Below are 24,825 nucleotides of genomic sequence, written 5' to 3' on the forward strand. Positions count from 1 at the left end.
GCCATACTTACCATGAGAATGACGCCTCCCTAGCCTAAAATCTCCTTTTTCCAGACGAGAGAGATTTGAATTCGCTAATTGGCTCCCCTCAGGATACGCAAGTGGAGGGTTGCGCCCTGAACGTGGAATCCCTGGTGCTGTGTCTGGATTGGCTACCAGGCCAACGGAACAGTCAACAGTGGAGATTCAATGAGTAGAGAATAGTTCGATTGGTTTGTGCAATGTGGGGGCGGTTTCGTTTCTGCTAATTCATCTCCCTTACCGAGGCTTTGTCGAAAGTGGTTGTTATTCTTTGCATTATTCATCTTCTGGTCCTCGTCTGGTGGAGAATTTCAGGTTTTTCGCTAGTGAGTGAGACTTGTGGTCTGTATCTTGTGGTTGACTAAGAGCCAGAGGCAGTGGAACTGCATATCATCGTATTTTGTGTTACGAGGGTGAACTTAATCATCCTGAGTCGGCCATCGAAATTTGACAATTCCAGCATCCACTGCCATGCCTGAGAGCCAAATTCATTTGGATAGACCAGCAAACTGATGCACCTCAGACTGAAGTCTGCCGGGATTTCTGGGCTCTGATAGGGACTTTCCCCGCGTTGTGTTAATCATAACACCTGACGCGTCACATGGACGCGTCACAACATTACAGCTGCCACAGCACACCTCTCCTCAACCACAGTGCACCGTTTTCTGCTGCCGCCTGAAACAATGTGAAAGGGTACAGTATCTCTGCACTTGCATAGGATTGTTAAATTATATTCACAGCTCTGAATTTATATAAAGGTGTAGCTCACGATTTCAAGGTTATTGAGAAGACAATACTTTTCTTTACGTAACAATAATAACATTTAGCATCACACAGGCATATATTTATGATTAAAGCACGCGACAGCCTGCACTATTCTCACTGACATACAGGGTGGTCCATTGATACTGACTGGACCAAATATCTCACGAAATAAGCACCAAACGAATAAACTACAAAGAAAGAAAGTCGTCTAGCTTGAAGGGGGAAACCAGCTGGCGCTATGATTGGCCCGCTAGATGGCACTGCCGTGGGTCAAACGGATATCAACTGTTTTTTTTTTTGTTTTTTTTAAATAGGAACTCCCATTTTTATTACATGTTCGTCAAGTACGTAAATAAATATGAATGTTTTAGTTGGACCACTTTTTTTGCTTTGTGACAGATGGCGCTATAATAGTCACTAACGTATAAGTACGTGGTATCATGTAACATTCCGCCAGTGCGGCCGGTATTTGCTTCGTGATACATTGCCCGTGTTAAAATGGACCGTTTACCAATTGCGGAAAAGGTCGATATCGTGTTGGTGTATGGCTATTGTGATCAAAATGCCCAGCGGGCGTGTGTTATGTATACTCCTTGGTATCCGGACTGTTCGCCGGATAGTTACGTAATTTAAGGAAAAGTGTTCAGCCACAGGTGAAACGTCAACCACGACCTGCAACAAATGGTGACGCCCAAGTAGGTGTTTTAGCTGCTGTCGCGTCTAATCCGCATATCAGTAGCAGACAAATTGCGCGAGAATCGGGAATCTCAAAACGTCGGTGTTGAGAACGCTACATCATCATCGATTGCACCCGTGCCATATTTCTGTGCACCAGGAATTGTATGGCGACGACTTTGAACGTCGTGTACAGTTCTGCCGCTGGGAACAAGAGAAATTACGGGACGATGACAGATTTTTTGCACGCGTTCTATTTAGCGACGAAGCGTCATTCACCAAGAGCGTTAACGTAATCCGGCATAATATGCATTATTGGGTAACGGAAAATCCACGATGGCTGCGACAAGTGGAACATCAGCGACCTTGGCGGGTTAATGTATGGTGCGGCATTATGAGAGAAAGGATAATTGGCCCCCATTTTATCGATGGCAATCTAAATGGTGCAATGTATGCTGATTTCCTACCTAATGTTCTACGGATGTTACTACAAGATGTTTCACTGCATGACAGAATGGCGATGTACTTCCAGCACGATGGATGTCCGGCACATACCTCGCGTGCGGTTGAAGCGATATTGAATAGCATATTTCATGACAGGTGGATTGGTCATCGAAGCACCATACCATGGCCCACACGTTAACCGGATCTGACGTCCCCAGATTTCTCTCTGTGGGGAAAGTTGAAGGATATTTGCTACCGTGATCCACCGACAACGCCTGACAAAAAGCGTCAGCGCTTTGTTAATGCATGTGCGAACATTACGGAAGGCGAACTACTCGTTGTTGAGAGGAATGTCGTTACACGTATTGCCAAATGCACTGAGGTTGACGGACATCATTTTGAGCATTTATTGCATTAATGTGGTATTTACAGGTAATCACGCTGTAACAGCATGCGTTCTCAAAAATGATAGGTTCACAAAGCTACATTCATTACATTGGAACAACCGAATTAAAATGTTCAAACGTACCTACGTTCTGTATTTTGATTTAAAAACCTACTTGTTACCAACTGTTCGTCTAAAATTGTGAGCCATATGTTTGTGACTATTACAGATCCATCTATCACAAAGCGAAAAAATAGTCCAACTAAAAGATTCACATTTCTTTAGTACTACACGAATATGTAATAAAAAATTGGTGTTCCTATTTTAAAAAACGCAGTTGATATCCGTTTGACCTATGGCAGCGCCATCTAGCGGGTCAACCATAGCGCCATCTGATTTCCCCCTTCAAACTGGACAACTTTCGTTCTTAGTAGTTTTTTCGTTTGACGCTTATTTCGTGAGGTATTTGGCCCGGTCACGATCAATGGACCACCCTGTAGATCTGTTCTAGTACCTGAGAACATACTCTGGGATCAAACATAGTGAGCTGTCTTAAACAGAAAACCTCCACCATACCAACCACAATGGATTCCGAAAACATATGTTTGCGAAACCCCACTCGCGCATTTCCCAAATGCCACTATGAAAGCTATAACTAAAGGCAGTCACGTATATGCAGCATTCCTTGACTTACGAAAAGTATTTGACACAGTATAACACCAAAGCTTATTAACGTAAGTATTGGCGTACAGTGTATCAATTCAAATTTGTGACTAGACTAAAGATTTAGTAAGCAGGATGTAGCATTTTATCTTGGGTGGAACGTAGTTAACAGACATAGAAGTTACTTCAATTGTAGCCCAGGCAAGTTTTCTGGGACGCTTTCTGTTTGTGACATGGCAGACAACATTAGCATTACCCTCAGACTACCCATGGATGATGCTGGGTGTAACAATTGACGGGAGTACAAAATGGAATGAGCACGTAGGTTCTACCGTAGGTAAAGCAGGTGTCAGGCATCCGTTCATTGGTAGTATACTGAGAAATGGGGGACCCCCACCAAATAGGACTAACTCTGGGTCTGGGTACTAATAACGATATCGCGATTGGTCGCAGATTTGTGTGGCCCGTAGGAGAGTGTTGCTGACATGCTGAAAGAACCTGAACTCAATGGTAGACGTCAGTTATCCCACGAAAGACTACCTTCGAATTATAAAGAAACATATTAGGTGAGGAACCATGGATATCCAAAATCCCCTACGTATCGCGCCCGTACGGGAGGAGAAGACAAAATGAGATTAATCCCAACGCGCAGACAGACTGTGAGGCAATCATTCTTCCCGCAAACCATACACGAATGGAACAAGAAAAGCCTAATTGAGTGATATGATGGCCAGTGACCTCTTCCACATACTTCACGTTTTATTTTCGACACAATCATTCTTTTTTTATTTCTCAAAGTTTTGAAATAGAACAAAACATTTATAAATTATAAAATTTGTAAATTTTTCTGATGTATAGAAAACTGGACAGCATTTGATGTATATAGTTAAAAAGGTCACTATAATAATACCGGAAGATATTGAAATACAAAACTAACAGGGGCGCTAGTGAAATGGGCAATTTTGAAACCTCCACCAGAGATACAACTTTATTCACAGCAATAAATACAATACAAATTTACAATGCTTGCTGTTTAAAATGTCCATCACTTGTAAAATGACTTCACGTAGATGGCCGCCATTTTCCTTAACAAACATTCAAGTCTTTTACAGATGTCAGATATCACATCTTGATGGTCTGGCAATGGAATTAGATTAACTTCTTCTTGAATTTGATTTTTCAGTTAGTTGATTGTGTTTCGCGGTTCACACAGGAAGATCTGAATTTTCAAATGATTCCACAGGAAGAAATTACACTCTGAAAGCTCAGGGGATTTTGGAGGCCAAGAAATGTCCCCTTTCTTGGAGATGAGATGACCAGAAAAGATACTTTCGAGGGTGTTAATGAAATGCAGCCACGTATGGTATGTGGTCCCGTCTTCTCGGAAGAATGTTTACAGGCTACAGGAAGGTTGGCGAACTTTCGCACCAGGAAATGATTCAACATGTGAACATAATGTTCTGTTATTACAGCAACAGCTTTAACACGGCCGTCTTCAAAAAAGAATGGACCTATGATTCCAAACGATGATACGCCGCCGGCCGGAGTGGCCGAGCGGTTCTAGGCTCTGCAGTCTGGATCGCGCGACCGCTACGATCACAGGTTCGAATCCTGCCTCGGGCATGGATGTGTGTGATGTCCTTAGGTTAGGTAGGTTTAAGTAGTTCTAAGTTCTAGGGGACTGATGACCTCAGAAGTTGAGTCCTATAGTGCTCAGAGCCATTTGTTGATACGCCACACTACATTACCACTTTCTGACTACGAAATGGCGTTTTATGAAGCATTTCTGAATTTTCACGTGGCCAGTGTCCACAGTTTTGTTTATTAACAAAGCCTGACACATAAAATCTGACCTCATCGCTCATGATCAGCCGGTCGCACAGTCCTGGGTTATCGTTCAGGAGTTCCATTCCCGGGAGAAGCGTAGTCTCTTTGGGAGATCGTCCGCATTCAGTTTTTGCACTATCTAAAAATTGTATGGGTGGTACTGCTGTTCCTTATGCAATATTCGCCGCACGCTGCGAACCGATATGTTAAGTTGCAGTGCATGCTTGAGAACACCTGGGACTTGGACGGAAGTCTCCTTCCACTCTGGAAACTTTCTCTGGTGGCGCGTATGTTTTGCACTTCTAACCCTCTTTCGCACAGTATTACCCCTTTCCTCAAAGTTCTGTACCCACACTTTGATAGCACTTGCCTCCGGGACCGGGACATGACATGCAAGATTGTAATTAGAACGATATACACGCTACACGGCCCTGTAGTTGCCGATGTTTTTGTGAAACGTCTTCATGGCAACAGTTCGTCGTTCACCGGTCCACGACGACATTTCGACTGAAATGTTACAGGTTCGTTGTCCAGATGGCACCACACCCGTTTTCTCGTTCCCAACGTGAAGTGCTATTTCCAGCGCTGCCAAATACTTCGTTTGACTGCCGTGTTTGTTATTTATATATACTAAGAAAATGTTAATGAAAAAAGCTAACACAATAACATGTTTTGCCTCATTTAAAACTTATTTTCTGATATCATCACTACTAATTGCTATGGATTAAAATGAATCTTTTTTGTATGTATATGAACAAATATTTTCTCATTGTGTGTCTTGATTCTGATGAAATAGGCGTACCTGCATGTGATTGGCCCACCGTATATCAAACCAATGCAGGACAAGAGAGTGGTTGCCGGAACGACTGTCACCTTCAACTGCTACGTCACGGGGTACCCCATCAGCAGCATTTACTGGGAGAAAGATGGTGAGTTGTTGCGACTGAAGAGTTGTTGCTTATCGTATCATCACCATAGAGCCTAGCAATATATTACTGTGCACCGTGTGTAATGCACCTTTCTCGACTCTTCAGCGGCTCTAGAGTGCTGCTAGGAATGTTTTCGTTTGTGCTGTGACACATGAAGATATTGCACATCGGTACAAAAATTACAGGAGATTTGGTTTGCCTTCCTGGGAAAATTGGTCAAGAGAGAGCTTTGAATCTGCTGACCACATCGGTAAGCAATTAGGGTTTGTCACGATCGCACCACCAACGCTTGCACCTGAGAATGGAAGGTCACTAAAACTACTGGGGCTTTTCCCCAAGTGGACATCTGAAATTTGTTCAGCCTTCAAAGAGAGGCATTCAAATCAAAGACAAGGTCATCTGAAACTCTCTGGTGGAAATTGAGTGTAAGGGGTAGTCATCGGTTTTGTTCCTGGAATAACAAAAAAATTTGTGTTTTTAAATTGATTCCAATGGCTTAGAAAACGTGCAGCTAAGATATTAGAGCACATGGGCCAAGAGCCAGGATTATGACTGTTACTGAGTATAACTGTTATCACCTGATGAAATTACAATCATCTGGTCATAACATAGATCTTTGAGTGGGAGATGGTTGACAGGAACTACAACATATGTAATATTAGTTCACTTTATTAAGTGGATGATAAAAAGATTTACTTAACTTTATTCAGTCATCGCCACATTATGCGAAATAATTTGAATGTACGGTCAAACAGTAGCAAAACATCGATATGATGGACGTCGTAAGTGATAAAGACTTACCCGATTTGGTCATGGATTGTTGAGATACGTGATAAGTTTATAACATATAAATGTAGTGGTGTATTTTGTAACTGTGTGGTGCAGATCGTTCGTTCAGCGTCAGCACCAATCATCATATTCTGCTTATCGAGTTTATTAGTTGTAGAAGAAAGTGGAAAGCTCTTATGTGTCCCAAAGCGTAAAGCAGTGATTCCAATTGAACCACATAATTACAAGATTCGGCAATACCAGACAATTCCTTCTAATAGGACAACCTAGTACGTTCAGTAAGGAAGGATTACTTATAATGTTAAATATAATGTGTCGCAACAAATACCCAGTTTATCACAGCTCATACATTTAATTTTAATACTACTATTTTTTAATCTTTCTTTAATTCCCTTGCCCCTTATGGGGAAGAGTTGGCTCGTAAAGATACAGCGTGCCGCTCTGCACCCATAGGTTTTAAATTACTACAAGTAGTTTTTCATCAACAATGACCTTCACATAGCTAAATAATGTACACATATCTGTCACAAACATCATTTTGTCAAGGAAAAATTTCTTCCTATAACTGTAGTCATCTCCTATTATATATATACTGCGCCTTTCTCGGAAGTCAGTTGTTTTCTCATCTAAAGTATTTGTTTCAGGAAGACCTCTTATTGATACTCACCGCCAAACGGTGTTTTCAAATGGAACTCTTCTGATCAGAGACATCCGTAAAGTGGACGACGAGGGCGGATATGTCTGCGTGGCCAGCAACCCAGATGGAGACACCGCCAGAAGGAAAATGAATGTTCAAGTCATGGGTAAGTTGACTACATGGTATATCAAACATGACGGCGCCAAATTAGCGTGTATGCAAATATAGTTGACCAGTTTTGTGTAACTGAAACTCATGCTGTACAACACAAATCTGTAATATAGATTTAAGCGTAACGACCATTCTCTTTCAGAGGCGCCGGAGATCGATCCCATATTGGTCAAGTCTAACCTTCAGCGAGGAATGAGAATCCATCTGACATGTATTATCAGTAAAGGAGATTTTCCAGTGTCCATTCGTTGGCTAAAAGATGGCAAGGCAATTCCTCATGGGCAAGGAATCACAGAAAAGACAATAGACGATTACTCGAGTACACTGAGCTTCAACGGCCTCGCTGTGAATCATTCTGGAAATTATACATGTCAGGCGTCGAATGCGGCAGCCATCACGAACTACACGGTACCGATCATAGTAAATGGTAAGCACATCACTGTAAAGAGTATTTTAACTTATAAGTTTATGTCCTCTAGCATAGTATTCGCCTTGTACTTGAGATAATATACGGACAAGATGTTTCACATTTGACGCCATAATCAGTCTACTTCCAGGGCGTACTTTTGGTTTGTTCCTAAGACAAATACTTAGAATTCTAGGAGGAATTATAAGTATTTGGCTTAGAAACGAAATTATTTGTTCAATTGACTTCATAGTTATGAAAAGCAAGAATGAGAAGTGGAGAAGTAGCTAATCTCTCTGGAAAGTTGATTGTACTTACCAGACCAACTAACTGAACAGCAAAGTTTATTTCCCCACCAACTCCTCGTCAACATTTAGATTATCCGTGTCTTCCGTAAGCCACATCAGGCGAATAGGTTAATAAGGTGACGATCGATTTACTCGCCCCACTTTGTCGAACCGATCTGGCGCCAACACCAATTGCTTCTGTATCTGCGGGACGTTAAAACCTAACTTACATTCCTTTGTTTGTGACAAGTGGCATACAATATCTTAAGCAGTTGCTATTGCGAAATATTCTCCATAAAAATTATATCAATAGTGGGCGATCTGTTGATATCGCTAGAATACTCCTTGGAAGAATATTGATCAACTGGACTGTACGTAGCAACGAAGAAACCATTCCAAAATTTATTCTTCGCGGTTTTAGTATGTCTGTACCTGTAGCCAAGATTTTCAGCCAACGCAGTAAGCGTACCTTTTTTTTGGGCTGAAAGTTGCGAGACATTAAAATTTTTCGCTTTTAATCCCTCTCTATCATAAAAAACGGTTTCAATGAATTAGATGAAGTCATTTTATTTTCATCCAAATTAAGCGTAAATACATTAACTTGACAATATCTTAAAGACATTAGTTTGAAGTTTTTATAGCAGCCTATGACGGACATGACGAGACCCCATATATAATACGAAAGACTTTCTTTCTTTCATAATATTTATTTAGCAGTCAGCATTATCACATAATAACACTAGATAACGGGAAACAACAGAAAACACACTCGATTTATAAATACAATATTATGAAAAAGATAGGTTGCTACTCACCATACAGCAAAGTTGTTGAGTCGCAGATAGGCAGAACAAAAAGATTGTCAAACAAGTAAGATAAGTGAAACACAGGAAAGAAGGATGAACATTGCTTGACAGTCTTCTTGTTGTGCCTATCTGTGACTCAGCATCTCCTCTGTATGGTGATTAGAAATCTATCCCTTTCACAATATTATCTTTATTCCAGCCTGAATATTCCATTGTTTCGTTTTGTAAATAATTATATACTCTATAACACATTCACGTTTTAGTCTTCAATGCAGAAATCAGTAAGATATTGTCCACTGACTTATTTTTTAGGTGCGCTTTTGTATGATTCACGTTACAGTTCTTTTTCACAGTAGCAATAATAATTCTGTAAAGGGGTAAATCACTTTTACAACGATGCTGGGCATGTTTAAGAACAACAAATATGACGTAATTCATACATACAGGCAGTTACATACTTGGAAGTCTAGTCTGAGATGGATGGAAAAGGTAGCCCGTGGTCTTGTAGTGGGAACCACCCTAGCATTTGCCTCAAGTAATTTATGAAATTTCAGAAAACTTAAATCAGTATAGTCGTATGGAGTTTGGAGCCTCCACTCTCGCAAACACAAGGTCACTCTGTTCAAAACAGTGCTTCCTCATTCGATTTTTCCCCAGTGTACAATACTGTTTTACAAAGGCGTTATGTAATATTGTAAAAATCTAGTGCAACACTGTTCGTTCACTGCTCACTTCCAATCACTGCACAAACTACATATACAATGCATACATTATTTCATAATGCAACACTACATAAGCTACCAATTGACGTCACGACCATAGCGACGAAGTGTAGTTAGGCTTTGTGTGTGCCGCGCTGTCGACATAGCTTGACAGTAGCCACTGCTCGTTGTCTCAACTGGACGGAATATCCCCAAAGATTGCTGCACTACGATCGTTTGTTATGCAGCCTAGGAGCAAAACTCCTCTCCAAAATAAATCCCAAGGGACCATACAAAATATAGGATAACGCAATTGCATGGACAAAGATCTTTGTTGATGTTCTTTCCTTCCTTCTATCGAGTTTATTAGCTAGTTCCCTTAATAACGGCATTTGTACTATAAATGTTTTTGAAAATATTAGGAAAACATTGAAGGTGGTAAGGGTTAGCTGTCGTGAGTTCCCTAAAGCTCCAGAAGTATTTGCTCATTGGATTCAGTTCTGAATAAGAAATGGGGAGACAAAAATTAAAAATGCCATCCCTAACAATCACTTTAAAGTGGACGACTGTTTGCGGGATCTTCATGTAAAATTATTGAAACTCAAATGTCACATCCATGAAGATTTTAAAGTTAGATGCAATACCTACATTGAATCTCTTTAAAACCACTTCTGCAATTGTTGAATTTTCAATCTAACGAGTATAGCAAAGGACTGATGGCTGGAAATGTAACGGAACGAGTACTTAACACATTACCTTCACCGTTAGCGAAAAAGAAAGTAATGAAGCAATGCAAAGATGTACGAAAAGGTTATATCGAGAGTGAAATACGTAAGAAACTTGGAAAAGTACTGACTCCCCAGCAAAAAGAAAAGAAACCATGCTTAATCCCCGAACATCTTATACTGAGAATGAAAAAAGAATAAACTACTGGCTTTTACCCTAAGCAGTCAGAAGATGCAGCCTCAAAACATTCAGTTCCACGGAAATCCTGATACAACCAGAGGTTAAAGTACATTAAACGTTGCAAGAAATATTTATAAACAGACAACATAAGTTTCTTACGAAATATAAGAGAGACCGTTTGAATCGAAACGATATAAATAAAGCTTGATAAAATGATAGATATATTTCCAAGAAACAAAATGGAGAACCAGTTACCAGAATTTTCAAATATAAGAGTTTTGGTGTCTAATTCCTTCAGTTGTCGTCCTGATGTTGTTTCAAGTTTCCATAGAAGCTTGCAACGGTCTATTTTAATGTTTGGTGAGATGAATGTAGGCTGTTGTATACGCTAAGCACAGAAGACCGTCGCTATATACACTCCAGACGATCGGCAAATGCAAGACGTTGGTTTGCTTTAATACGGCAACGAAATCAGCTACAGCATCGCCGATGTCGTTCGTAACGATTCATGGTTTTCGTTGGTTCATAAATGCTTATAAAGCTCCGCGAATGCTCCAAACGATGTGAAACGGAGATATATGTACCAAAATTGAATTTAAGGAAAGCAGAGTCTGGAATCAGTCTGTGTGTTACAACTTTGAAATAACGATAACCGGAAATAATGGTTTGGGAAGAAGCCAGAGGGAGAAGGCGGAAAAGCTTGAAGGAATTCCGGGTAGCTACACCAGCATATCCATCAACCCAAGTTAAGAAACGAAATGTGTTGGAGTGTTTAGTGGAATCCGTTGTATGGTGTAACAACTGAAGTACAATTAATTTTTTGATGTCGGTTTTACATAATTTAACGTGAAAATAATTACAAAATGTGTTGTCAATAAATCATTGTTGTTAAGTATTAGAGAACTCAAAGTGAGCACCAGACTTAGTTTTCATCTCTAGAAGATATCACCAGCGTGACTCTTTTTCAACACTGTGGCAGAAGTAATTTTTATAATACTGCTTAAACATAAAGACACTGTCGAATACTTCATGTTAGTAAATGTTGCATTTTACATTATGAATTCTAGAGTTCCGATTGGAAAATCGCATATTTCAAATGTTTTATAATTGTACATGGTGACATAACAGGAAGTTCCTCGTTCATTCTGGCCAGACTGCTATAAATCAGAAGAAGGTAGAAATAGCATTGGTTCCTTTCCTTTTCTGTTATTCGCGTCTCTTCACCTAAATATGGTCACTGGCTATTGTTTCTCTGAAAGCTACAATTGGATTTATGTATTGTCCCTAATGTTCAACAAGGACCTCCTTGGAAGCCTCTTTCCACAATTAAGAGCAGCTGGCAAAACCTATTATGATTTTAAATGTGGAGTTCAAAAGTCGCTTGGGTATTTTATTGTGAACAAACGTATTGCTGACATTGAATTAATATGATTCTTTTGCAGTCATAATGTAAACCGATACAAACTGCATGACTTTCAAGCTTTTCACAGGAATTATTCCTGGTACTGGGAAGTGTTATTAGTGGCAGGGGTGCATTAGAGGCGGTAGAAGGTGTGGTACATGACTTACGCGTGTCTTCTTCAATACATGCTTCGGAGTGTTCAGTATGGGGTCTTCTTTACACTGTGGGATATATTAATTTCAGACGTGTCTCTATAAGTAGGTATTCTAGTGGCAAGATAAAACATATTCTACCAGCTAGAGGTAGACTGAGAAAGCATCTCGTTGCAGTTGAATCACATTCCTCCAAATGAGAGGTTTATAACAGTGAAGCAACTACAGATGCTAGTTTTAAATTTCCGTAGCAGTGGTCTCAGTAAAGGGGACCTGTTACATAATTACCCAATGAATCTGTTAAGTCCAAAGAATCCTTATATAATATAACAATAAAAATATATTCATACGGGATTCACCACTCATTGCTTTGCCCATTAACTTCGTAATTTAATGGCAGTTTAGAAGGACTAGTGTCAAACCCGAACATGCAAAACATCCTCTTGGCGTCATCTATTCCCGCCAATATGTTATTTATTTAACTAATTCCTATTTACCTACCGTGTACATTCAACAAATCTGCATACATTACTCCTGTATTCTCGAAATATATTTCATTATTAATGTGTCTAAGGTGGAGGAATTTAAGGGCACCTAACGCTGAGGGTATCAGCGCACTAATGTTCTTCCTTCATCATACTAACAGCTATCGATCGTGTTACCACCTAGATGTTACATTAACAATGCAGTTCTACTTTTTATTTTAGACAGTACCTTGACATATGAATAATTCAAAATAAAAAAGACAAGAAATGCACACTGTTCAAAACTACCCAAATCTTTCCAAAGTAGTGTCGTAGGAAAGAGTGGTAGAGCATTATTTTTCACTTTTAACAACAATAAGTAAATATTGTCTGCTACCTGTAGAAGTACACCGTTCTTTTCTAAACCATTCTGCGTCACTTTCACAGTACCTCCGTCGTGGCAAACAGAGCCCAACGACACAGAGGTAGTGCTTGGTAGCAGTCTTATGGTGGACTGCGCAGCTGATGGTTCTCCCACGCCACGCATTCAGTGGAAAAAGGAATCACCAATTCCTGTGTCTCCGTTCCAAGATATACACAGAACAGAAAATTTCAAGTAAGTGAAACAAAATAAACAAGTAAAGAAATGATTTTTTTGCTGAATACAAGTATATAGTAGTAGCTTTGTCAGCATTATGTTGCTCGCTAACCATAGTTCGTCTAATCACAGATAAGGACATAAAAGTCTTCCAACAAACTTGTTGCTCATAGTACTGCAGTAGTATAGCATTCACTTCTCGTATATTTGAATATTTTGCAGTAACTGTGAATCATAACAAAGGTTATAGAAAAAATAATATTATAATGGTTGAGAGGGAGGTCTAAGATCTTTTTACATCCTTATGAGTCAGCATGTATCAAATACAATCGACTTATGTTGCTAAACTCGTTTATTTGAATACAAAACGTGAAAGTAAATACATAAAACTGAAACCAGTCATCTTTTTGAATAGCTTTTTATTATTCCATGAACCGGTTTTCGAACCTTTTTCTGATTCATCTTTTGGTGGTTTCCCCGAAGTTACGTATCTATTTCTAGCATAATGCTTTGTGCCGGCTTGCGACAGTATGGGTAGCTTTTTTCTGTTAGTGTCCATCTGTCTGCTTCCATTGTGATGGCCATTTGGCACATTACTTCACACACTTTTACACAATACGCATGCATTTACACTATGATAGCAAAACTTTGCCAGCATCCGCCATGTGCTAAGATAGTATCTTGGTATTCGTGCTTACCAGTTCTCGTTTCACCTGGTCGATGTACTCGTCCTATAAAGAATTTATTTTGTGGCATTTCTTCTAACCTGACAACCGGATTGCACGACTTGCAATACCTCATTAATTTCTCCGGACATATCTGCGGAGCAACATGAGCACTGAAAGCACTTTTTGAACCGCGAAATTTACATTACTTTTTGTAGATTTCTTAGGTTACGACACAGCGTAACGTGGTTAAAAATTTATTACGTTCCGACTGCCTCTTCTGAAACCATTTTGTGAAGGCTTGTTACCACCAGGATTTCCTGAATCGTGTGCATCTCTCCGTCTCTGTATATTACAGATTATAAGTATTTCGAAATGTCCAGAGTTAGCTTCAGCTTTCGAATTTCGCAACTGTGGACAGAACGTTTCATTGTCAGCAAGAGTCTCCAGAAATGGTCAAAATGTTTCCCACCTCAGCTTTCCCGTACTGGTGTGATTCGCAGGAACTGCATTGTTATTAGCTTTCCAGCTCCTCGCGTTTCACGTAGTCGTTACAGAAGCATATAGAAATAGCAGCAGCTACATTTGATTCACACCTACCTGGACGTCTGCCACACTACCACCAATACTGGATACTGCAATACTGGGTAACTCTCGAAATGAAAATATGCGGTGGGAGAACTACTGTGAGTGAGTAGGAAGGAAACCAGTTTAAATAAGATTACAGTGTGCCATAATGGCAAACTGTGTAACGAATAAAAGCGCCGGTAACAGGGTCTAGTCCAGAAAGTCAGAATAAGTTTTACGAAATCTCCACCAGCGCAGAACACATAAGCATTTAAATGTCGAATGCTCTGGAAAACGTACTCTGGTTTCGAACTACAACTATGCCAGTAGAAAGGCCTGAGAAGGTCAAAGAGCAATAAGGTGCGTCTCATAGCATACTCATGTGTAAACCGAAGCATGGGGTTATACATCGAGATATGTTGAATGAAAAGGGTTTGCCTGTCAAAATAACAATGTTTAAAGCCTTTGTAGACTACCGTAACAGAACGTTGCGGGAAGATCTCTCATAAGAAAAGGTTATCAGTGACACCAAATTTAAATGTCCATGTACTCCTGGATGAAACAGGAACCGAATTTTAGGACAGCAAAGTAAAATCAGAAATGCTCAATATCGGTTTCAAGTGTTTCTTTACAAAATAATATATAGCAATAATAACTTAGTGTAATTCTCGCACCACTGAAAGGATGAGAAATACAGATATTAGTGTCAGTAATGCTGAGAAACAATTTAACTCGCAAAAATTAAATAACACTCCAGATCTGATAGAATTCATAACAGATTCTAAATAGAGCTTACAACTGAGCTGAATCCCACTGTAACCATAATATACAGTATAACTCCAAAAAGTAAAGTGTTTAGAAGAAAGCACAAGTAATTCCTATCTACAAGGAAGATAGCCGAAGTTTCCACAAAACAACCGTTCTGTTTTTGGATGTTCATCTGTTATAGAATATAAGAATATATTCTGAGCTCAAACATGCGGTATCTCAAACAGAGTGACCTCATTGACTGCAAACAGAATGGGTTCTGCAAACATCGATCTTGCAAAACCCAACTCACATTTTTCTCACGCGACTTCCTGAATCTAGTCAGACAGGTGGATGCACTACTTATTCAGTTCCAAAATGCATTTGACTCAGTACCACCCCAAATTTTATCCACGATAGTCCGATCGAATGGAAATGGAAAGTTGAGACTGGACTGAAGATTTCTTGTCAGGGAAGACGTAGCATGTTATCATGGGTGGCGAGTGATCGACAAAACTAGAAGTACGTATCGTCATGCGTGCTCCTGGAAAGTTTATGGGGACTCTTGGTGTCCATATTGCAAACTAACGACTTAGCATTTATACTGAAGTACTGAGTCGCACAAATGTCTGAACTTACATTGACAATGTTTCACAGTAGTACAAAAGATTGGCAGTTTGCTTCAAATGTACAAAAATGTAAAAATGTGCGTTTCACAAAGCACAGAAAATTAGTATGCTGCGGCTACAGCATCCGTAAGTCACAAATGAAATCAGTCTAAAAGTACAAGGAACAGGAATAACAATTTGTGGGGATATAAGGTGGTAAGTGCATTCATTGGTACAAGGAAGATAGCTTACAAAACACATGTGCGACCCTCCTAGAATTTTGCTCAAGTGTGTGAAACCAGTATCAAATAAATCAGAAGACACTGAACGCATTCGAAGAAATCCAGTATGAATGGTGAGAGATTTATTTGATCCAAGCGAAAGTGTCTCGAAAATGTTGTAAATCCTAAACTGGCAGACACCTGAAGACAGACCCCAATTATCTTGCAAAATCAATCTTACCAAGTTGTAAGAAACAGTATTACGTGAAAAACATAGGATCAAAAGTCATACTCCTACTATCACTTCCATAGGCACCATGAAGGTAGTACAGCGTGCACAGGGCCATTTATGCAGTCCTTTCCTTGCTTCATCCGCGACTGGAACAGGAATAATCCTCAATAAGTGGTGCAATGGGAGTTCCCTCAGACATGTACTTCACAATTGTTGGAAGAGTATAGATGTAGATATACACTCCTGGAAATGGAAAAAAGAACACATTGACACCGGTGTGTCAGACCCACCATACTTGCTCCGGACACTGCGAGAGGGCTGTACAGGCAATGATCACACGCACGGCACAGCGGACACACCAGGAACCGCGGTGTTGGCCGTCGAATGGCGCTAGCTGCGCAGCATTTGTGCACCGCCGCCGTCCAGCATTTGTGCACCGCCGCCGTCAGTGTCAGCCAGTTTGCCGTGGCATACGGAGCTCCATCGCAGTCTTTAACACTGGTAGCATGCCGCGACAGCGTGGACGTGAACCGTATGTGCAGTTGACGGACTTTGAGCGAGGGCGTATAGTGGGCATGCGGGAGGCCGGGTAGACGTACCGCCGAATTGCTCAACACGTGGGGCGTGAGGTCTCCACAGTACATCGATGTTGTCGCCAGTGGGCGGCGGAAGGTGCACGTGCCCGTCGACCTGGGACCGGACCGCAGCGACGTACGGATGCACGCCAAGACCGTAGGATCCTACGCAGTGCCGTAGGGGACCGCACCGCCACTTCCCAGCAAATTAGGGACACTGTTGCTCCTGGGGTATCGGCCAGGACCATTCGCAACCATCTCCATGAAGTTGGGCTACGGTCCCGCACACCGTTAGGCCGTCTTCCGCTCACGCCCCAACATCGTGCAGCCCGCCTCCATTGGTGTCGCGACAGGCGTGAATGGAGGGACGAATGGAGACGTGTCGTCTTCAGCGACGGGAGTCGCTTCTGCCTTGGTGCCAATGATGGTCGTATGCGTGTTTGGCGCCGTGCAGCTGAGCGCCACAATCAGGACTGCATACGACCGAGGCACACAGGGCCAACACCCGGCATCATGGTGTGGGGAGCGATCTCCTACACTGGCCGTACACCTCTGGTGATCGTCGAGGGGACACTGAATAGTGCATCCAAACCGTCATCGAACCCATCGTTGTACCATTCCTAGACCGGTAAGGGAACTTGCTGTTCCAACAGGACAATGCACGTCCGCATGTATCCCGTGCCACCCAACGTGCTCTAGAAGGTGTAAGTCAACTACCCTGGCCAGCAAGATCTCCGGATCTGTCCCCCATTGAGCATGTTTGGGACTGGATGAAGCGTCGTCTCACGCGGTCTGCACGTCCAGCACGAACGCTGGTCCAACTGAGGCGCCAGGTGGAAATGGCATGGCAAGCCGTTCCACAGGACTACATCCAGCATCTCTACGATCGTCTCCATGGGAGAATAGCAGCCTGCATTGCTGCGAAAGGTGGATATACACTGTACTAGTGCCGACATTGTGCATGCTCTGTTGCCTGTGTCTATGTGCCTGTGGTTCTGTCAGTGTGATCATGTGATGTATCGGACCCCAGGAATGTGTCAATAAAGTTTCCCCTTCCTGGGACAATGAATTCACGGTGATCTTATTTCAATTTCCAGGAGTGTACATGTACAGGGCGGCTGTTTTTGATATTACGCAAGAAGAAACAAACACAGACTACAAGTTGGCTCGTATTTATTGTTAATTCCTGGTCTTGCTGCCCTTGCCTGGTAGCCCTACAAGGAAATCAGGCTATATACCGTGAAGGTATTTCTGATCTACCTAATTTTGTTGTGAAGCATTGCCATAACAGAATAACAGGCACTTGAAAGACACGATGGTCATGGGTATCCCAACTGCAGCTTCAATAAACTTTGCGGAAATTTCTTCTGAGAAACTGACAAGATTTTCACGCGCATTAAGACGGTATAGGTTTCTTGTAGAGTAAGAAAACTTTAAAATACGAGCTTTGTCGTGAACGTCTTTGTTTTGAGGAATGTCATTTTCAAATACACACAGAATTTCTTGACAATATTTAGTAATTAGTAACACGTTCTATACACATACCAACAAAGTCTTACAGTTACTCTAGACTTGTATTTTGCAACTAATGTACAGTATATCATTTTCTTCATCTGCTGCTGTTATAGAGTTCTTGAGAATGGCAGTCTGTGGATACAAGACGTGCTTCTAGAAGATAAAGGCTATTACGTCTGCGAAGCCAATAGCGGTATCGGAGTTACTCTCAATAAGGGAATCTACATCACCGTACATGGTCAGTACTTACATGTGTAAGTTTCTTAATTTTTCGCCGTTGACATTTAATCATTGTAACTTGAACACACATCATCTAGATCAGACAATGTGATTCTCAAATTTTTTTAAAAAATCTGTTTCCGTTTCAGTCCCAGCAAGGTTTTCCACAGCATTTCACAATGTTACTGCGAGAAAAGGCAGCACTGCAATACTGGACTGTGTAGCTGACGGAGATAAACCACTAGAAATAAAATGGCACCATGCAAACCGCTTGCTTAAACCGGATCACGTAAAAATGGACGTGAAGGAAGAAAAGCTGGATTTTGGGCTTCGCTCAAAACTGACGATAAAGCATGTTCATCGAGACGATTCGGCTTTATTCGGATGCTTAGCCAGCAATAAATATGGCAGTGACCGCATGGAATTCCATCTGATTGTTCAAGAAAACCCAGAACCACCCTTTAGCGTTCGTTTGATTAATTTTTCGAGCAGAACAGCCAATATTAGCTGGGAGATGCCTTATGATGGAAACAGCCCGATACACACTTTCATTATACAGATCAAAAATGTTTCAGGTATGAAACAAGTCATGTTATTTTTGTATGTTGTCAGTCATAGCTCATTATTACAGTATTATGTCATTGTTTATGACTGCCTTATTCGCAAAATATGTTTTGTTCATAGATTATTATTATAGCATTTTGTCTGCCTTATTGGCAAAATATTATGTTTTAATTTCTTTCTCCATTCACTTATTTAGGTGACATCACCTAATCTTCAAAAATCTATTAGCTACTGTAGTACTCTTGTAAGACTGTTTCTAAAGACGTATTTTAAATGAGAGCGCCTATTATTATTCATATTTCTAATGGCACGCTTTTGTTTTAATGTAATACTCACATTTTCAAAGACTGTTTTGTAGTGAAAAACGATTTTGCATTTGCAAAGCCGATTCTCTTTGTGGCATAGAATTCCTGTCGTTAAAATTTTAAAAGCAGCTAATTCATCTGTTCAATATGGGCCTGAGTCTTAAAATATTTTACTGTATATTATATTATATTACATTATATTACATGACGTCTGTTGTCACAGACAAGGTGGTAATGGGATCTGTACTCACCAAAGTAATAAAAGTTGATATGTATTTCTATTAGTGATCGCTGAAGATAGATGGAAATGACGCAATGTGCATGGTGTGTGTGGGGTGGGGGACAAAAATACCGTGAAATAATCATCCATTATAAGCTTTCCTTTACCTACCTTCTCATCGTATACCAAAACCAGAACAAACTTACTGATTTGATTCTTGAAAAGGGGGGGGGGGATACTTTTTAATAAACGTTCTTCCGTCAGCAAGTATCTTTATGTAGAAACGATAGGAGCTGGAATGGAATGGAATAGAATAAACTCTGACACTTGCTAAATTCAAACATTTGTACTGACTAACAAGAAGCCACAGGAGGAGGGTATATATGGTTCGCAAGCTAGCAAAGTCATTACTTATGTGTCAGAAGAAACCCAGCAACAAGGTTCACTATGATGGCCATATTTCCAACAACTCAACAAATTCCTGGTTATCAGTAGCCTCCCTGGCTTGCAACTATTCATCATGATCAGGAAATTGAGCAGAGTACAATTATACGATCTTGTTGTGGGTGGACGACAGCTTCAATGCCATTCAGCCAAAATCATAGTGATATAGATTAAAATCTGCTTAAGTAAGTCCACATATAGATCCTGATATTAGATTGACACTGTGAAAATAGTATTTATTTGTTATTAGGATGACAACTTGATCCAGTGATTATATTCGCCGTCTGCAAACAAGAAAACAAAAGATGTAACAAAGAAAGTATTTGGACTCGAACAAACATATTTTCCACCACAATACCGTGAGGGATCATTTAAGGTCCCTCACTGCATTGGTCACATTCGTGTATCTGCAAACCTCTGCAGTCGTCAGTAAGAGGCCGCTGTACATTCCCGCCGCTACGCCAGTCGAGCCAGTAGGGACGGTGCAGTGTGAATGTGAAGTGGCATTTTGTGGAGTTATTTGTGTAGTGAAGAGGCAGATGGATCGGTGACTGGTAATCAATTTTTCTATTGTATTGCGACTGGCTGAGATGAAGTTACGATAAAGTCTTCTTCGTGAATATGGTATTGTTTTAGAAGATGAAATTCGCCTTAACGCAAAAATATCATTACCATAGGAGAAACGGATGATGTTGTAACATTAATTCATAGTTATGAAGCTGATAATGACGAACACCTCACTGAAAAGCATAGAGATAGGAAAGTTCGAGAAGAGGCAGTGAAAGTGAATTCCAACCGTCTCCTAATAAGTCGAAAGTGTGATCACGATATTCGATGGCAACACACTAGAGAACTTGTTTCTTCAGAGGTTTCAGCAAATATGACAAGCTCCTTAAACTGAAGATTAAAAGCAATATTAAAAGCGTATTGGACAATGTAACAAAGAAAAGAGATGGCACTACAGTTTTCAAAGAAAATCGTACGCTGCAATTCAGTATCATCAAGTAGCGTGTAATGTCGAAGTTTGATGAAGCGTGAGAATGCTGTTCTTCCGTTCATTATTCACATTTACAATGTTTGACACTGGATTTAGTCAGAAATCTCGGGCGTATAAACATTACAGCGTCACTGGCATTTATTACTAGTTTTGAAAAATAGTTTAGGATAATATCACGCCATATAACTATGCTCCAAGCACGTAAACATAAGGATGACGAAGAAGAGCTGATTAAAAACTCAAGCATTTATTGCTGAAGTCAATACGCACATCACGACAGGAACCATGCAAATGGGTTCCGTATGGAACTGTGATCAGTGTCAGTTTAGAAAAGAGCTTTCTTCCGAAAGAACGCTGTCCATGGAAGGGGAGAGAAACACTGTCTTGACGTAGCATTCAGTTAATAGGGCAATACGCACCTACACGGTTGAAGTTGCTATATCAATGGACAAAAGATGGGCAGATCACGTATGCTTCCAAGAACGAAATGGAAAGTTTGGACACCGCATGTTACGGGAAATAGAAAAACTATGCCCTCCAAATGTCTTAGTAGATGCAAGTGTGAACTGGAAGATGGCGAAAGAACATCTGAAAACGTTTTTCTCTGTCAGTTTTGAATCCACAGTTCTTAACAAAGTCACTGGTACGTTGTGACTTCTTGTCTGGTTATAAGGATGGACAAGCTCTACTGCAAGCCTCTGGACGCAAAGATGTAGTTTTTAAAACTATTGTACCTCAAACCACAAAATATGCACAACCTCTGGACGTGTATTTCTTCAGGCAATATAAGACGTATACTAGAGAATAATAGATTTTCTTAAACTACGTTCCCGGTCTCGTCAACTGACATACGGCCGGGGGAGCGGCGTACTGAGCACATGCCCCTCCATCTCCGCACCCAATGACGCCTGTGGGCTGAGGATGACACGGCGGAAGGTCGGTACCGTTGCGCATTCATGGTCTCTTCGGATGGAGTTTAGTTTTTTACTGCAAGTTTCTAAGCCTCTACAAGGAGAAATAAGAACAATTACCCTGACAACTACTTGATCACGTGCATATCCAATTACGTACACATACACATATTGCAGAGTTTATTCATTGTGGGGCTTATAGAAAAGGCATAAAACATATTACTGATTGGAGACACAAAAATAAAAATTAATAAATGCCGGCCGGAGTGGCCGAGCGGTTCTAGGCGCCACAGTCTGGAACCGCGCGACCGCTACGGTCGCAGGTTCGAATCCTGCCTCGGGCGTGGATGTGTGTGATGTCCTTAGGTTAGTTAGTTTTAAGTAGTTCTAAGTTCTAGGGGACTGATGACCTCAGATGTTAAGTCCCATAGTGCTCAGAGCCATTTGAACCATTTTGAACCAAATCAATAAATCCTACTCCCAGATATGAAATATATGGAGCAAATAGCACAAGAGCCACATGGCAGACTTTCAGTACAAAAGAATCGACAGCGTCCGTAAAAGATTCGTGATGATGTCACAGGTCCTTCGCGTGTCTAAATCTTGTATAGCGACAAGCGGGTGAATAGAAAATGATGCAATGTAGCTGCTATCCCCTTGACGAGTAATAACCACGGTATCTTTTATGGAAACTAGCATAAACACAAATTTTCTTCGAATAAGACATCAACTTCTAACTGTTCGTCGCCCGGCAATGGGGATTTAAATAATGAAAAGATTAACAAGAAATGCTCAGATTATTCTGTTGCTTAAGAGATGAGTGATCTGATGCCCACCTTAGAGTACCAACAGATTAAAACTTGGTCTGTATCTAAACTACCGTTAAATTCTTGAGCTACTTAATTTTGACTATATGTCTACTTAAAAAAAAACGTTTATAGTTACAATTGGTACAATACCAGTGATCCCAACCAATAACGGACGCCGACCATTAGGTGTCATAGCATGCTTGACAGATTCAAGTAAGTCGTTTCTTGCCTAACTGCGGCATGGGGGCCACCGGGCACCACTGCAACACTGTGTCCACATGAATCTACTGCATCCCCTGTTTTAGGTTTCTGTTCTGCCCTATTATTTCTTAACTCTAATATGATCCAGAAATTGACAGGCTAATCCTAAAATTTATTATGTTTTATTTTCACTATCGCTTTACTCATTCACTCCAGTATCATGCAATACAGTGCTTTTAAATGCAGTAAAAATCGGTAAATTATTTACCATATTATCCAAATCTTGAAGTATACGTACTTCGTTGAGTCAATTGAGGCTTCTCGTACAAAATCGACAACGTTTACTCAGACCTGCCACTACTGATGATAAAAATTACGAATGAGCTAAGCAGATACCCATTAGTATAAAATGAATTCCTTATACTTAATGAATTCAATTACTCTTTAAGTATAAACTGAAAGTGAGTTGCCTACCAGCACGAACATTGTCACTCGTGGTCATATAGACGAGCTAGCAAATATGATAACGTATTCCTCTCACCAGCACATTAAATATCGAGTTTCCGGTACTATTATCCGTACTTTTGAAATACTGCAAGACTGCGGTTTAGTTTTGCAATAGATGCATGTATGAGGTGACAGACAAGGTATTTCGAAATATTGTTGCAAATGTTTATCAGTTTCCTGCAGGATGTACGTAGTAAAGAAATTAATGTCATGAAATATTTCTGGAGCACTTAATCTTCTGTTAGCATTTTGAGGAACAAAACCATAAGAGAATTTACTTTTACAGAGTGATGAATCCTTAACCCAACCACATGGCGGGTATTTTTTTGCCCGCTGGCGGTGGTCGCGGGGAGTAATTTCCCTTCCGCTGCGAGGCCTTTGTGTAGAGTTGCATAGGTAGGACGTGTTCGTTAGGCGACGGAATAGTGTACTGAGTGGGGGTGTTTCAAGTAAAATGGTGAACTAAAGCAGTGTCGTAAGGAGATTTTTCCGAGAGAAATTTCCTGATGTTCGGGTTTCTAATTAGAGTACAATCCATCGATTGATAAATGAACTTCGTGAAACGGGAAGTGTTCTTGACTGGAAACACAACCACCATGTAGAGTACTCCAGAAAAACCTCCCAATAACAATGGGCATGCTCTGGAAAGGTGTCCTAGAAGATCAGTTCGAAGTATTTCTCCACAAATAGAAATTTCCTATGGCTCTGTTCAAATGGCTACAAAGTTACAGAAGTTGCAGCACTATAAAATAAATGCAGTGCAAGAACTTAAACCAAACGACCCTGCCAAAAGGTTGCGGTTTTGTGAATGGATTTTAATAGGGTACATGAAGGACAAATTGACCCTCAGCTAAATTTCCTTTCGGACGAATCACGGTTCCATCCAAGTGGATACGTTAATCCACAAAATAACCATTTCTGGAGTTCTGAATAGCCTACCATAATACACGAGACACCACTGGACGGCCGGCCGGGATGGCCGAGCGGTTCTAGAGGAAAACTAGCGCAATAGCGAAACCTCTTCTACCCGGCTACAGTCTTCAAAATCTTCGCTGTGCAAGCACAGGACAACAAGAGTATCTTGTTGGAAACAGGCAAAGTAAGTAGCGAAGAAGCTGAGAAACGGAACATCAACAGCGAAACATCAATTCCTGTCTCAGATATCAAGAAACATAATAAGGAAAACAAGGACCATGAAATCGTGCTAGTCTCTGTATTGCAAGACAGACAATTCCATGGTCTGCAAAAAACAGCTGGGAAGCTAATCATTGTATCCTGGGTGGATGATTCATCATCCGCACCGAATGTTTAATTAATAATTATCTGAGACAGAGTAGTACGAAAAACAACTAACTGAAAGAAGCCCTAGAGTGTTCTTGATACAATTGCCTCTGGAAGTGGAAATTTAGACCCTAACTCAGCAACCACTTCTTATATGAACGTCGATAAGAGTTTCCACGACACTAACACTCAGTATCTCGGGTGCTATT

The 24,825-nt window shown here is 40.7% G+C and overlaps 1 protein-coding gene across 1 annotated transcript in view; it reads left to right on the forward strand.

The window, feature by feature from the left end:
* The window catches only part of LOC126335917 (Down syndrome cell adhesion molecule-like protein Dscam2), a 935,428-nt gene that overhangs the window by 772,358 nt on the left and 138,245 nt on the right, over positions 1–24,825 (forward strand). The window contains exons 12-17 of the mRNA XM_049999390.1: positions 5,577–5,709; positions 7,143–7,301; positions 7,449–7,733; positions 12,878–13,046; positions 18,272–18,396; positions 18,527–18,952. Of these exons, the coding sequence (XP_049855347.1) occupies positions 5,577–5,709; positions 7,143–7,301; positions 7,449–7,733; positions 12,878–13,046; positions 18,272–18,396; positions 18,527–18,952 (1,297 nt within the window). The remainder of the gene's footprint in view (positions 1–5,576; positions 5,710–7,142; positions 7,302–7,448; positions 7,734–12,877; positions 13,047–18,271; positions 18,397–18,526; positions 18,953–24,825) is intronic.

This window comes from Schistocerca gregaria, chromosome 2 (genome assembly GCF_023897955.1).
Source record: "Schistocerca gregaria isolate iqSchGreg1 chromosome 2, iqSchGreg1.2, whole genome shotgun sequence".
Lineage (NCBI taxonomy): Eukaryota > Metazoa > Arthropoda > Insecta > Orthoptera > Acrididae > Schistocerca > Schistocerca gregaria.